Genomic DNA, 16,133 nt, shown 5'->3' with positions numbered 1-16,133 from the left:
CCAATATTTTATCTGATCTTTGTTTTGCTCGTGTGTATTGCTTCTCCTTCAGTCCATTCCATTACTTCCAACTCCTTCTCTGCTCTAGGGCTTTCCTGATTAATCCTTTTTGTTGCTACAGCGTTTTGGTGATCGCAATATGTTTTTGTTTCCGTCCCTAGGGTATGGGAAGTATTCCTATAACAGGATCTTGGGATGTAAGAAAATCTGTAGGCAATACTTTCTCCAGTGCTGTTAGAGACAAATGTCCAGACTTCAAATCACTTAAAAGCTGGAGCTACGTTTCGAGTGGTCGAAGTAACTTTCGTGAAACAGGCCCATTCTGTAAAACATACTAATCAATACAGTTTACTTATGAAAGAGGGAACTCTACCTATAAACATGTGAATTCATCTATTGCATATTGGTGCCTCATAATGTTCTACCCGCCGAAAAAGCGCTTCGACGCCTCGTCAGGGGTAGTAAGCGCTATATAAATGCAATTATAATACAATACAATAAATTACACCACTCTGAAGTATCAGAAAGTGATGGATGGAACGCTTGAATCAATCTTAGTCTCTGGTAATTACTCTTGGCCCCATCCCAATCCAGCATTATTTTGCAAATCATGGAACCTCAGTTTGGACTCAGTCGTATGCAGATCAGTCTTGACCCTGCTCTAATGGGAACAGTCCAGCCTGAACTGCTAGGCAAGGTCCTCCCTGAACCAGAGCACAAGCAACCCAGGACAGATTTCCCTCTTATTAAAGCTCATCAGCTAGGTATGGCCTGGTTCCAGTGGCATGGTGCACGGACCTACGTCTGGGAATACCCGTCCCATTTAAGGCGCCATACTGAAGTATGCAAATAAGTGATGGATAGAAAGCTTGAATCAATATCTGCCACTGGTCATTACTCGGGCCGCATACCAATCCATTATCATTTTGCACACTATGCCACCTTAGTTTTGACCCAGCTGTATGCAAATCAGTCTTGACCCTGCTCCAATGGGAACAGTCCAGCCTGAACTGCCGGGTCCTCCCTGAACGGGAACGCAAGCAACCCAAGATCAGTTTCACTCTTATTAGAACTGATAAGCCTAGCATAGCTTGGTTCCAGTTGCACTCGATTCAGTTAATTAGCTCAATTTTGGCATCTGTTTCCTTTATTCTAATGTTATCCTTACACCTATGAGGAGCAGAGCCAACAAGTGCATTTAATGCATTGGAGTCTAGTCTTTTGAATTGTAGTCCACTCGACCTCAGTAGGTGAGATTTCTGGTTGATTACATTAGAGTAGATTGGGGAGTCGCTTTGCTGATCAAAGGACTACTGCCCCAGTTTGCTTCAGGGCAGGAGGAGGAGCCCTGCAACCACTGTCACTTGTGCTGGGGTCCGCAGCACTATTAAAGTGCCTACTGAGTCCCAGGATCCACTTTGCTGGTCAGAGGGACTACCTGTCCCAGTTTGCTTCAGGGAAGGAGGAGGAGCCTTACAACCACAGTTAACTGTGCTGGGGCCGGCCGCGCTATTAAAGCGCCTCCTGAATCCCACAGTTTGGGACACGCACGGGACGCACTCAGGCACAGCCTGGGCCAAGGGCAGGCCCGTCTTTACCGGTCATCGACTAGAAGAGGCTGGGCTGGGCCACCCCTCTTTGCTCCTGTTGCCTAAATTGCTGTTGTTCTGCCCTGGTGAAAGTACCCTGCACACAGGTTCTGTGTTTCTCTTACTGTTGGTTTTCCACTAAAGGGCGTGCTTTACATTAGATTCTTGGGATATGGGCAAGGGAAAAGCTCTCCCAGCAGCTCGCAGCACCATAGAAAGCTTTCTGGTTTAGGTGGTTGATGTTATCTCCAAGGAGATTCAACTCACTGAAAGAAGACTTTGACCTACAGCTGAAGATGTGACCCCTCAAGCTACATCATCATATTCTCCACCCCCTTCCCATTGCCTACTTTAGCGACTTGCCCTGGTGCTAACTGTGGAGATGAATATCATATTCAGCCTTTTACCCTTCTCCTGGCTATGAGGTCAGAAAGACCAGGGTGAATGGAGAGCAGGCTCAGACCAGAGTTAGTGTGGACACACCTTTCCCTGAACTCGTTCCTGTGGCTAAATTCAGAGAGAGGTCATTTAAATCAAAGTGGGTATTTCCAAATCTCGTAATGAATGTGGGAATCAGCAGCCCTGGGACTTTAGCCGCTTGAGCTCTGACACAATCGCTTGGGAACACATTAGAATGCCGCTGTCTGAGCTACTTGATTGTAAACTTTATCCATTGTATGATCGCCTTAGTGTTATGAAGGAGACCTTGAGCTAAATTAGACTGGGTGGGGAGGGTTGTCTACCAGACGGACCTAAGAAGGGCCGAAGGCAAGTACTAGAACCCTTGTCCATGCATTCCTAGTTGGAGTGGCAAGTGAGATCAGCCCCAGAGAAACTGGTATTAAACAAATAAATAAAGTAATGAGTGATCCTGGTCCTTTTGCTGCCCCCTAGTGCTGGAATGCAATGTCTGTCCCAGTCATAAGACCGTGAGGAAGGCCAATACTTCTCCTGGTGTGGTTAGCAGTTGCACTTATGAAGAAGCCCTTCCTGTGATTAACTCACCACCCGCTTCTTGCCCTTATGTGGCCATTTTAGCCAATTTCCCCAGTCTATCTGGTGCTATTGAGTTGAACCTTCAATTAAAATATAAAGTGATACATTGGATTTATAGCACAGAGGGCAGTGGTCGCAATCTTCATGAGGAAATTATTTTTGTTCAGAGAGTTGGGGGAATAGGGCTGCTTCCTAGTCAACCACACAGGGATAGCATCATCATACATGTTCACAGGCCCTTGGTAGCAGGTCAAGTCTTTTGCCAAGCAAACACAGATCAAGGTTCAGCCAAGGCATATAAACGTTGTGTTTTGGGGTACTTTTACAAACATTTAGCCCAAAAATCTAGGAAACTAAATCAAATACAACCACCATGCTGCTACCAACACACGGCTCAGCCGCTACATGGGAATTGCTCCAGGTACTATCTGGCTTGGAGGACGATGATTGACAGCTGATGGGGAAGTGTGGCTTGGCTAAGGTTCGATTAGCAAGGGCTTCATACGACAATCTAGTACTCCCCCTAGCATCATCCCTGACCCAAGTCTCCCTGCGAGTATTAATAATAAAGGGCTACCCAAGGAGAGCTGAATCTTTCCCCTGTGGGTGACCGGTTCAGAGGCTTTCAGGCCTCTGGATCTAAGAGCAGTTTTGATACCGTTTTGGGCCCCTACTCAACCATGCTTAGTTTGGATATTCAGATTGATTACTCTTCACACCCGGATACCATCCACACTAACTGGGTCAGCATGATTACTCGTGACTTATCTGCCCATTCCCAAATGGACCATGATGGCTTACATGGATTTTTGTGTACTGGTAATAATCTTCCAGTTCTTTGTCTTAAATACCACACTCACAGATCCATAGACACTTTTTCCCACCCGAGTGCACCTCTAAAAACCATCATTAACCTTTGATGTAGGTGGTTTCTTGCAATGTAGCTGGCCTAAAGCCAAGATAATGCAATCACCGTGGGGTGAATTCGTCGACAAGCATGACATATGCCTCCTCCAAGAAACAGGGTCAATAGTACCTCTACAGAAAGTGGAGTATTTGTCTTTTCAATTCCCAAGCTAAGCTGAGTATGTTTGGAAGACCTATGGATGATCTAACAATATGTGTGACGTCCTCTCTAAACTGTAAGATTCGCCAATTAACAATTGATTGTCCTGACATACTAGGCATTTAAGTAAGTAGGGAGAGGGATCACAGTGTGATGATCTTCAACATATATACACATGGGGTTCAGGGTGTATGTGCTTTGGAGACCATTCAGTCTCTAGAGGTAAATGTGGCTAAGTTTCGTCCAAGTTTTTATCTGATCCTTGCTGGGTACTTTAATACTATGTTTGAACCCCTAGACATGAATGATTTTGAAACCACTGAAGAGGAGGATGCGTCTTGGGCTATTTACCCAGTCAAAAGATGTACACAAGCCGCCCTTCAGTTGAAAGCGCTTTCCATTGAATTGCGGGTTGGGGCTACTAATGGATGTACTAAATCTGATATCAAGAGGGCAGATACTTTTAACAACCATTTGTCCAAAAGCTGAACTGATTACACACTGGTTGACCAAAGACTGTGGTTCAGAGTGGATGACATGGTAGTACAGGAAGTAGTGGAGAGCGACCATAACCCTCAGTGTCTCATGTTGCTTGCTTTGTTTGATAAGTATATAATTGACCCTGTAATGCCATCTAGCACTCACAATGTTGTACACACATCTGATAAATGTCGCCTTAAATGACGTCAGGTTATTGTGAAGCCAGAAATCTTGTCAAACATCAACAAAGATGTCCAGGCAACTCTGCCTATCATTGCAAAAAGAATGGAAAAGGAGAGTAGCCACATAGACTTTGCATAAAGGGTTTTTCGAGAGGATTGCAGCTTATTTTTTAATTTCTCCTACCCCTAAGAAGAAGGCCCCCGAACAAAAGCCAATGGAGGGTTGAACAGGGGTGGCATCTGAGGCGTACTCTGGCGAGGGCGATCACGATGAAGAACCCATCTATGATCGCAGCCATCAGAAAGAAATATAAACATAGCATGTTGGATGCAAAGAAGGAGTGAGACAATAATTGATGGCAGGAGTTAGCGGAAGCGTGTTCATCCAGAGGCTGTTAACGCTTCTGGAAACTAGTTGTCAGTGGTTCAAATTATTGGGGGTAAGAACGCAAAACCATGTTCCACCCTCTGAATGGCTTAGCTATCTTGCCACCCTGTACCATGAGGAGTTAGTCCCTGCTACCTAAGGCACACTGTTGTATACTAGCCTCCAAAATGTATGCATGTATATAAAAAGGGTGATAAGTATAAATATAAATAGGCTCATTTGCATTATTGATGATGTCCAAAAAGTTTTCTCTCCTTTGGTTCAGTCAGTAATATCAGACTGCGATAATATAAGCCCGTTTCAAGTGGAATTCGGAGGCAAACCTCTATGATAGACCAGGTCTTTTGGTTTGTCCTAATTATTTGGAAGACTGTCTTGATCGGCAGGGGCAACTTATTTGTTGCCTTTGTCGATCTAAAATCTGCCTTTGACTTGGTTCTGCACTTGAGACTGTGGCAAGTCTTGAATGTGATGTGTATGCCTCATGATATTTTGTATCTAGTGATTAGGCTACATGAGATTAACTTCACGCCTGTCAGATGGGGGTCTCAGAGCCAATTGACCTATAAGATCCCAATGCTGAAAGGCGTTCACCAATAGTGTGTATTGGCCCCCACTCTTTTTACTTGGTAACTAAATGGCTGGGTCGACTATCTTTCTGACTGCTTAGCGTATGTCCCAGTTATAGCTAACACCACGATTCCTATATTGTTATTTGCAGATTACATTCTTTTCATATCAAAAACTCTGAGTGGTCTGAAAATTCTTCTTAACAAATTTGCTGCATTTTGTCATGTTTATGGCTTAGAAATCAACACACATTAATTATATTGGGGTGCTCAGTGATCCTCAGAACCTGGGTTCTAAAGTTTAGACAAAAAACAGTGGTTCTGTCGGATACAAGACAATTTATTTGTTATGCTAAACTATATTTGATATTCTCGTAAAGAATATCGAATATAGTTTAGCATAACAAAGAAATCAACACAGTCAAAATGAAATTCATGTTGTTTAGGAACTATAAAAAAGTTAAGGGAAAGCTGATGCTAGAGGATAAGGCCCTAGAGAGGGTTGATTTGTTTGATTATTTAGGGATCAAACTGTCAGCCAGTATGTCATGGTGTTCACATATTAATAGGGCTTGCTTGAAGCACAGAAAGACTGTTGGTGCCACCCTGAAAGAACATCGACCATCTTTAACCAAGCTGATAGTGCCAGCTTTACATGTGTATGAGGCCAAAGCCCTTGACTCAGCACTAAAAGGGGCTGAGCTGTGGGGCTTTGTTGGTGTCTGTGTTGGAGCTATTGAAGAACATTTTTTTAGGCTCACTGACCTCCCTTCCATCTGGTATGCCATTGCACCCTCTATTTTTTAACAAGGGAGTTAAAAAGGTAGCCCTTCAAGTACCCCTACGATCTTTACTATTCTGGCGAAGATTATGGGCTACACCAGATCTTAGCAACAACAAAAGAAGAGATGTCCGGTCAAATGAGAATATATGTGTGTATCCTGTACTAGATGCTAGAGAAAACTAGGAATCATACAGCAACCAAAAGGATAACACCTGGCTGAGAACCTCCCATCAGCCCACCCTTCTGGCGGAGCATCATCATGTGGGATTAGGTTGTGGATCCAAACAGCGCCCACTCCATCAAGTGATGGTGCGGGGATGGATACCGAAGGTGAACTCTACCCAAGGTGTTTCTCAAATGGTGCTGATAGGGTGCAGTGCTAAAGTGTGTGTGACAATTAAAAATGACTACCAGGACAGAAAAATAAGTTTAATCAGGATTGTCCAAGTGTCAAGGTTAAAATGACGCCTAATAGTCTGAAAATATAACTATACAATGGCGCTGTGCCGAGAGGTCAACATGTTTCAGCCAAACGGAAAACACTGTCCGGCTTTCTTCAGGACCAAAAGGATGAAAAGCTACTGTGTACTGGTGGAGATGAATATGTTATCCTTTCCCAGCTTTTTGTGGGAGATAGCCTCACCTCACCCGGCAACCGCTCAGGAATATGAGGCCCCGCTCTATCCGTCGATACCCCTCTCTGTCCTCCACTTCCTCTCCGATGACAGAGACACATTGGGGCTCCAAGTTCCTGGTAGGATGATATGAACTTTATTAATACACATTCACACTATTTTTACACAGGTTTCCACTTTTGCAGTAGCTTTTCATCCTTTTGGTCCTGAAGAAAGCCGGACACTGTTTTCTGTTTTGGCTGAAACATGTTGACCTCTCTGCACAGCGCCATTGTATAGTTATATTTTCAGACTATTAGGTGTCATTTTAACCTTGACACTTGGACAATCCTGATTAAACTTATTTTTCTGTCCTAGTAGTCATTTTTAATTCTCACACACACTTTAGCACTGCACCCTATCAGCACCATTTGAGAAACACCTTGGGTAGAGTTCACCTTCGGTATCCATCTCCGCACCATCACTTGATGGAATGGGCGCTGTTTGGATCCACAACCTAATCCCACATGATGATGCTCTGCCAGAAGGGTGGGCTGATGGGAGGTTCTCAGCCAGGTGTTATCCTTTTGGTTGCTGTATGATTCCTAGTTTTCTCTAGCATCTAGTACAGAATACACACATATATTCTCATTTAACCGGACATCTCTTCTTTTGTTGTTGCTATAATCAAGGAGGGGTATTGAGATGTCAGGGTCGGTAAATAAATTCCCCTAGACCCCCATTGCACTCTTTTTTTCGGCTACACCAGATCTTGCCAATTATGCTGCTGCCTTACAAGACATCATTAAGTTAGATAGATTTCACAAAATCCCCTGGTAGTCCTCAACCATATAATTGTTGGCTTCTCTTCCAAACTTCTCCAATGTGGTGCTAAAAACAGCATTGGGCACTCATGGTACAGAGTTAGGAGCAAAATGTTGCCGGCACTTCAATGACTGGGGAATTTTTTAGGGTTAAATCGGTGCATGGCCTAGAGAAGTAATGGGGCTTGATTAAGGTGCCTTTAGCCAGGAAGTGATACCATCAATTCAGAGTAGGGACGCTCCCTCTGAAATCATTCACTGCAAAATGGTTGGGATCTGCCTCTGGAAAATGCCCTTTCTGTTTTGATCAAACCAAGTCTATCCCACATGTGTTATTTGGATGCCTGGCTTATGTCTGGCACCCATTCGCTGTCAACTAAGCACATCTAGCCACTGCACGCCTCTAAGGCTATTGAGATCGGTCCCTTCCATACGGTATGCCTGTGCAGTAGCAAACTTTTTGCGGCTTATGTAGGAGAAAAGAAGAACTGTTATAAAATTATCGTGTTTTGTATATTGATTTTAGGATAGTGATGCACTGGAACTGGTTTCACCAAATTTCGAAATCTATGTTATTTTAAATAGTTTGCGTGTTTCCATGGTCGATTTTAATGTCATTTGTGACACTTCCTCATTAATAATGTAATAATGTGCTGCATTTTTCTTTTATCTATATGTATATATTCATTATATTTTATTGAAACTTTTATGGCTTTGCCGAAATAAGGTTATATTTGACTTGTTTATGCTAAAAGACCTTTTAACATAGAATTATTTTGTCTCTAGTATACTTGACAAAGCTAATGTCGCTAAATCATACATAGGTCAAACTCTACACTTGCAGAATATGCTCTCATTTAGCTTGTGGTTTGAAATGTATCTCCTATAGAATTAGCTCTCTGACATTAGTTTGAGCAAAATTCATGTTTTAAAAATAGGCTTTTAAAAAAAATATTTTACACCATAGTACCTGCTGAGAGTGGAAAAAAGAAAAACAATGTGAAGAAAGCCAATTTGCTCAAAAGAAAAATGACAGAATCAGAAGATAAAGCTCAGAAGACAAAGAAGAAAAATAAGGTAACTACACCACTTGATGTACCGCTCTTTTTTACTGTTATTGCATTCTAAAACATTGGACTATTGCGAACTCCACTGAAGACAATGGAGTGGTTCGGGCCAGCCATGGCTGGTCAAGACTTTCTGCTCCAACACTCCAACTTTTGTTTTTCAGTTTTTCCCCTTTTATTAATTTATAACTTTCTGGCCCCGGTGAGTAGAATTTTTTAACAGCATTATTGCTCCTCATACTCAAGCTATATTGGCTGTTAAAGGCCCTGACCCTCATCATAGGCACTCGCGACTCACTGTGGCGGCTCCTCCGCTATTGCGGAGGAGCGATTTCCCCACTGCTTTGAGCAGTGTAACGGAAAGGAAATATAAAATGAAAATAACTGTATAACTGCCATTTTATGTTTCCTTCCATGTGGGCATCTGCTCTGCTCGCTGAGCAGGACAGGAGAGGAGCGGTTTGCCCACTCCAAAGTGTGCAATGACTGTTTAGTTGACCGTCTCGGGCCGCCCAAACCAGTCATGCACTCTTTCCCCTTTCTCCATGCAGGCTGCATTACAGCCTGGTCGGAGAATAAGCCCAGGCCCTCATTCCCTTGTGGAGCGACAAATCAGGATGCTCAGAACCAATCACAACACTGCATTGCAGCGTTGTGACTGGTCAGGGGAGCCTGGCTTCCTGTCCACGAGGAGAGCAGGAGCAAGGAGCAGATACACGGCAGCAGGACTGGTGGCAAGGTAAGTGTTGTCATTTGTTTTAAAAAAAATTATTTTCCAGTGCGCTACCTTGCGCTTGCGCCCCTCTCAACGCCCCCTACTGACCCCTCAGGCATATCACTCTGTATAAGAGGCTTTAGCAACAATTATAGCCCTTGGCTGTGGGTTGTGATTCCATATTAAGTGTTAAGTATGGGCAAGAGCTGTACACTTAATAAATTCCCTGATGGGTTTTAGACTGTAGTTCTTTAAACGATTTTGATATCACCTGAAAATACAAACAAGCGCTCATGCGCCACAGTTCCAACTTAAAGAGTATCGCAAAATTGATATGTGAACTACTAAGGAGTTAAAACGTTACAGCCCACAAATCCTGCTAAAGTTTTCAAAAACGTGCAGATCCCAGTTGGAGCTTTAGAATTGTTTGGCTTCCCAGGCTTCTCTCTTGTCATGAACAGAAGAATCCACGTCTTAACATCGCATAAGAAAAATGAGTAATAATTGGCATGTAGATAACATTGCAGCTCAGTACTTTACTTTTTAACGTATTTAACTGTCTTGACTGAAAATGCCTGAAGTAACACCCCCGTAATGTTTTTTTTAGTATTCACATTAAAAAACAAATGCTTCCTAGATCACATATTCTAAGAATAACCCAGTTAACATAGTTGTGAAACTACCTCCAAAGAAAATGTTAAATATTTAGAAAGCTATGTTTTTAACAGATTGCACAGATTAAGCTAAAAATATATGTTTCACAACATTTTACCCTAAGAACTAAAACGCATTAATCATAGTCTTTAGAAGGCAAGGGAAATGACCTTTGAGAAAGTTAAGGACTGTTTTGGTAAGTGGACATTTAGAATTGAAATTTAAAGTTAAAACTGACTTGAAAAATGCATTACACAAATATATTAAACAAATATTTCCTAAGCATGCTTTGCAGTCTTTCATTGTTCATATAAATGTATCGATTTGTAAAGTGTTTATTTTATATGTTTTAAGTTTTAGGATTCAATAATATATTCCAAATGGTCAGCCACACAATATTTATATCCAATGTAAATTGGATCACACTAACTCAAGCTCCTTTGTATTGAGCCTCCATAGGCGGCCCACTGATGTGTCCTCTCAATCCTCCTTCCCATGGGCTGCCTCCTATTATTGCCACCGGCTATGTCTACTGGCGTACTTCTAGGTCCACTGCTCGCCCAACCCACACAGGCGAAACGCCCCACCTCTCACAGGTCCCCGAGCCAGGAGACTGGAGTGGTCCAGGCAGTACGGCTCAGTCTCCACGGCGCTCCTCTTGCTCGCTTTCTCCACCCGGCCCTGCTCCCACCACTGGGGACAGTTCTGATGCTTAGCCACGGCCACCTAATCCACAACACCCTCCTGCTTTGGCCCCTGCGTGACCCGCACCCCCTGACAGGGGAGGACTTGTGCCAGCCCCACACTTTGCGGCCACCCTCTCTCTTTCACTCCCATGCGCAGTCCATCTCACCTCGGCACAAGTTCGGGCCTCCTCCTGTTTCCCCCCCCCACCCCCCCGGTCAGGGCGTGGACCCACACTTTTCCTCACCAGCCACCGTCGGGCTAGTCTTGGGGTCTTTCAAGCTTCGGTCGTGCAGCAGGAGCTCCCCTGTTGCCGTGTACCTCTGTCGCGGGCTCGAGCCTCTCACTCAGCGCGCTCTTGTGCAGGATGCCCTGGACCTCCCTTTGTTCGCCTTTTCTTTTGTGGCCGTCGGATGCGTCACAGCACGGTCAGACCTCCTTCAGAGCTGGCACTTGTCTCCACTGTTCACTGCTGTTGCCATTTACTCGTCTATGGCGTACAGAAGGTCAGAATTTTAAACAGGATATCCTTTAGGCTGCCGGCGCTCTGGCAGATGCGACTAGTCGGCCATGCCTCTGCCCACGCCCCAGATTGACTGACAATTCTTGTTCCAAATCAATAATAACATGGCAATCTGTCACATAGATAACTAATAGAGGCATGGCAATAAACTAGATGACCAATCCCAGCACGGCACACTGTGACGTCAGTCTCACTCCTTGCAGTGGTTCACCCTTCTTTACAATTTTCACAAACACACTCTCTTCAGCTAAACAAAGGCAAGGCAATGGCAACACAAGTCTGTTTCTCTATAGAAATCAACACAAACCACTGGAGCTCCATTGATCCTCCGAATTTTAAAATGGGCTTTGAGACTGGGATTTTAACTATTCTCATATAAAGTCTCCTGACTCCCCTATCTCAGGACCTAACTGTTCTCTGCTACCATCTGCTAATTCCCCGTATTTGGTCCCTGTTTCCTTGCTCTCTGCAACTGAACTTTCTAAGTGCCTGAGGAATAAAGGAATCTGGATCAATTACAATGTAACAATTACAGTGTAATCCATTTGGCCACACACTAAAAGTCGTAAAGTGTGATTAAGTATGGGTTTATTACAAATTCAAAGCCAAGGTGATATAAATCAGTTGCAGAGACCTACTGTAAAAATACAGAATCACTCATGGAAATCCAAAATGTCTAATAAAATTGATCCTCAATAACAGGAAAAGAAATGAGAAATTCCATAGCCACGATACAGAGAATGTAAAGCAAAGTCATTAGATTTAGAATTAGATTGAATGTTTCGATCTCTTGTCTATACATGACGTTGTCCAAGAAAATCTAATAAGCCCTGTTCTTTACTAGGGATCAGGAAACCCCTATTTAAGTCTGTTTAGCAAGAAAGGCAGAAGTTCTGTAAAGGAAGAATATTGTAAAGCTTGAAGCCACACTACATGTATATCACAAGAGGTCTAAACCTCTCAAAGTCTAACGGGAATCTGAATACAGCTGAAGTGTGATCATCAATTATACCCACAAAGGAACCTCCTTTGCCTCTATGGCCAGAAGCATTATTTTCTTTTTGGATTGTTTAGATTTGTCAATTAGATGGAGAATCCCTTGGTGTTGTCACTTTATTGCCCGCGTGGGACAAATCACGCCTAATCTGAGAATTTCTGACATGGCATTAGTGGGTTCAAGTGGGCTGCCAAGATGCTAGTAAATAGCTTAGTGTCCACTTTTAGTAGGGATATGGGACGATAGGACCTATATTGTTTTTCTTCCTTCCCTGGCTTTGGGATGACAACTACAGACCCTTCCCTCATTGAAGACGGCACTGTGGAAGGCCAGTAATCAAATTGAAAAGCTGGGTCAGTATTTGGGAAAGCGTAGTGTAAAAGGTCTTGTAAAACAACGCCGGGAAACTGTCTGGTCCTAGCGATTTGAGGGGCATATGTCAGGCAATCTACAGGCTAACTTTCTGCTCCGTGTGGGCTGCCAATCCTTAGAGTGGCTCCTCATGGATGGGAGTCTCGAACGTGAGGCACCCATATGAAGTGTGAGAACCCCCCACTCAAAACACCCAACATGAACAATAACAAAAACAGTGTCCCTGGTAAGTCAAGACCTCTGGCCTGAGCCAGTGACGTCTCAGTGGTGCCTTGAGTATAGGGGTCCATGGCGAGACTGAATTACCTAGCCTTGTCATCTCGTCCCCCCACCTCCGCAGCAGACCCCCACCCAAATCAACCAAAGCAATCAAAGGGCCCCTATCAGATGTAAGGTTGTCTCTGTTTGTTGGAGTCACTGGTTAGCATCTCCAGAACTGCTTGCTGTTCCTGCGCCATGGTTTCAGGGTCAGGTCATAGGCCTCTGGACTTGGTCGGGGTTCTTTGACACCTGGAGCTCTTCATGGCTTTTTGGTCCTTGGGGCTAGTCTTAGTGTTAGCGTCCGTGTCATCCTCAATCCCCAGCACTTCACATGCGGCAGTCAAGGATCGAATCTGGTGAAGTTTTCCATCCCAATGGAAAATAATATGGAAAAGATGTCCCTAGGAGTAGGGGATACCCCTTGCCTGGAGACAGGTAGCCACTGGGCAGAACTTCTGCCTCTTTTGAAGCGTTAGTGCTGAGAGATCCTGGTAAAGCATCAATATGTGACCTCTGAACTGCAGAGGGTGCAGCTCTGCTTTGAGTAGAATCCGCTCTTTTAGTGGAATATTGTGGACACACACGAGGCGTTCCCTGAGCGTGGAGGACCCGCTCTTTGTGCTCGGTCCAGACTTATGTCAGTATTTGGAGAATATTCCAAGATCTGAACGAAGAGATCTCTCACATAGCACCCAATATCACCCCGTCCACAACGGATAGGGCCCTTTTTATGCACCTGTTGCTGTGTTTTGATCTATGTCCTCTGCGTATGCTTGTAAGCATGGGCGTCCGCAGAAATTTTTCCAGGGGGGGGCAAAATGTTAACGTCATCACCATCCTCCCACATGTGTGCCAGGTGGGGCACAAGAAACACTGGGGCGCAGGAGGAGCCATGGGGGGCAGGAAGCAGGCCGCATATGATCTCATACACCATAGGGTTGTTGTGCCACAGCCATCTCTTTCTTTTGTGGCACCCCAAAATCCATACCCGCCCTGGTCCCTCAAATTACCCCCTAGCACCCCAAAACCCATACCCACCCTGAACCCTAGAATTACCCCACCCCCCTAAAACTCATACCCTCCCTGAATCCTAAAATTACGCCCTGGCACCCCAAAACCCATACCCACCCTGACCCCTAAAATTACCCCCTAACACCCTGAACCTTAAAATTACCCGTGACCCCCAAAACTCATACCTGCCCGAACCCTAAAATTACCCCCTGGCACCCATAACCCATACCCACCCTGACTCCTAAAATTGTCCCCCTGGCACCCCAAAACTCATACCCACCCTGAACCCTAAAATTACCCCCCCTGGCACCCCATAACCCATACCGCCCTGACCCCTAAAATTGTCCGCCTGGCACCCCAAAACCCATACCCGCCGTGAACCCTAACATTTCCCCCTTGCACCCCAAAACACGTACCTGCCCTGAACCCGAAAATTACCCCCCTGGTACCCCAAAACGCATACCCACCCTGAACCATAAAATTATCCCCCTGGCACCCCAATATCTAACCCACCGTGAACCTTAAAATTACTCCCTGGCACCTTAAAAACCCACACCCACCCTGAACCCTCAAGTTCCCCCTGGCACCTCAAAAGCTGAATACTACATTCTGATTGTGTATTGCGCCGTCTCCCTGCTCAGGGAGGATCTGCTGGTCCGGATCGGCTCACCCTGCCCCCCAAAACTCATACCTGCCCCGACCCTAAAATTTCCCCCCCCTGGCACCCATTACCCATACCCACCCTGACCCCTCAAATTGTCCCCATGGCACCCCAAAATTCATATCCACGCTGAACCCTAAAATTACCTTCCTGGCACCCCATGACCCATACCGCCCTGACCCCTAAAATTGTTTCCCTGTCACCCCAAAACCCATACCTGCCCTGAACCCTAATATCTCCCCCCTTGCACCCCAAAACCCATACCCGCCCTGAACCCTAAAATGACCCCCCTGGTACCCCAAAACCCATACCCACCCTGAACCTTAAAATTATCCCCCTGGCACCCCAATCCCTAACCCACCGTGAACCTTAAAATTACTCCCTGGCACCTAAAAACCCACAACCACCCTGAACCCTCAGGTTACCCCCTGGCACCACAAAAGCTGAACACTACATTCTGATAGTGTATAGCGCCGTCTCCCTGCTCAGGGAAGATCTGCTGGTCCGGATCGTCTCGCCTTGGTCCGGTTCTGCTCGCCTTGGTCCGGTTCTGCTCGCCCTTATCTGGAGCTGTTCTGCCTGCCCTGTCCCTCTTCCGGACCCACCGAGCCAGCCTCCGTGCACACTGCCTGGACCTACTCTGTCTGGCCTGGTTCTTTCTCCTTTGGAGCCGCTGTATTCACTGGCGGAGTTAGAACACAGGTCTCACTTCTCTGAAGCTGCTCTCCCTCACTCAGACCCCCCATTCCCCTTCCACTTGCTCTCTCATCTTCCTTCCTCCCTACTTCTCGGTCTCTTTCCCCACTGCTTCTCTTTCTCTCCCCCCTCTTCGTTCACTCTCACCCGTTTCCCTGACCCCACCAAGTTTTCTTCTGTACCCCCTCTCTCTTCCTCCTCCTCATGTCGGTGATAGGGAGCCCGAGGCCCTCTCTGAAAATGCGAGGTGGAGGTGACGTTAAGTGTGAAAGCACCAAGGTGTGAACCGGGAAAAGAGGCGGGGAAGGGGTGGGCGGCAGGTAGAGGGTTAAAGGGGGCACTGGCTCTCAGAGAGGTGAGATGGGGCGGGGAGCAGCCTGAGGACAAAAACAACACCAGAGCAAGGGGCAGACGCTACTCTTTTATTCAAATGTGACTGTTCTTTCTGCTTAGTGATTTACTTAACAGCAACTGTCCTAGGCAGTCCATCACTATAATCCAATCATTATTTGAAAAGACTGCCTCAATCATGTTATGGTGTCAGAGCGCGCTATAAAGTCTGAGGTCTCCTGGCGCTTCGGACTACATTATAAGATGGAGAGGGGGTTGGGGGCAGAGGGTACTCAGAAGGATCCAGAAAAGAGCAGAGTATCCAGGTGTTGTCTAGATGTGACGTGCGATGAGATGCACAGGAGTTCACCTAGAAGAGAGTGCCAAAGGGACGGTGCAGGAAAATGAAGCCAGCGTCTTGACCTACTGAGCCCTGAAACGCAGAGGGGCTTCAGAATAGAACAGAGAAGGGGGGCTGGAGAGGAACCGTGGCTGGAGCACCATGTCTAATGCATAGTGGCATGGGCGTCCGCAGGGGGCAGGGCCGGCTTTATCGCTGGTGGCACCCAGTGCGACAATGTTAGTTGGCGCCCCCAATGGCCACCTCCACCACTGATTCTCTCACTAGCACCCTTTAACAGTGACCAAATCTCCATTACCACTCTCTCTC

General features: G+C 45.6%; 1 protein-coding gene across 2 annotated transcripts in view; it reads left to right on the top strand.

Annotated features, from left to right (window-relative positions):
• CMSS1 (cms1 ribosomal small subunit homolog) overlaps positions 1-16,133 on the top strand; it is a 1,475,838-nt gene that overhangs the window by 1,222,742 nt on the left and 236,963 nt on the right. For both annotated transcript variants that reach the window (XM_078657737.1, XM_078657736.1), the window contains exon 3: positions 8,460-8,569. In XM_078657737.1, coding sequence (XP_078513863.1) covers positions 8,460-8,569 — 110 coding nt within the window. The remainder of the gene's footprint in view (positions 1-8,459; positions 8,570-16,133) is intronic.

The sequence above is a fragment of the Lissotriton helveticus genome, chromosome 8 (assembly GCF_964261635.1).
Source record: "Lissotriton helveticus chromosome 8, aLisHel1.1, whole genome shotgun sequence".
Taxonomy (NCBI): Eukaryota; Metazoa; Chordata; class Amphibia; order Caudata; family Salamandridae; genus Lissotriton; species Lissotriton helveticus.
Note: the sequence above shows the minus strand (reverse complement) of the source record. Positions and strands in the feature narration are given on the sequence as shown.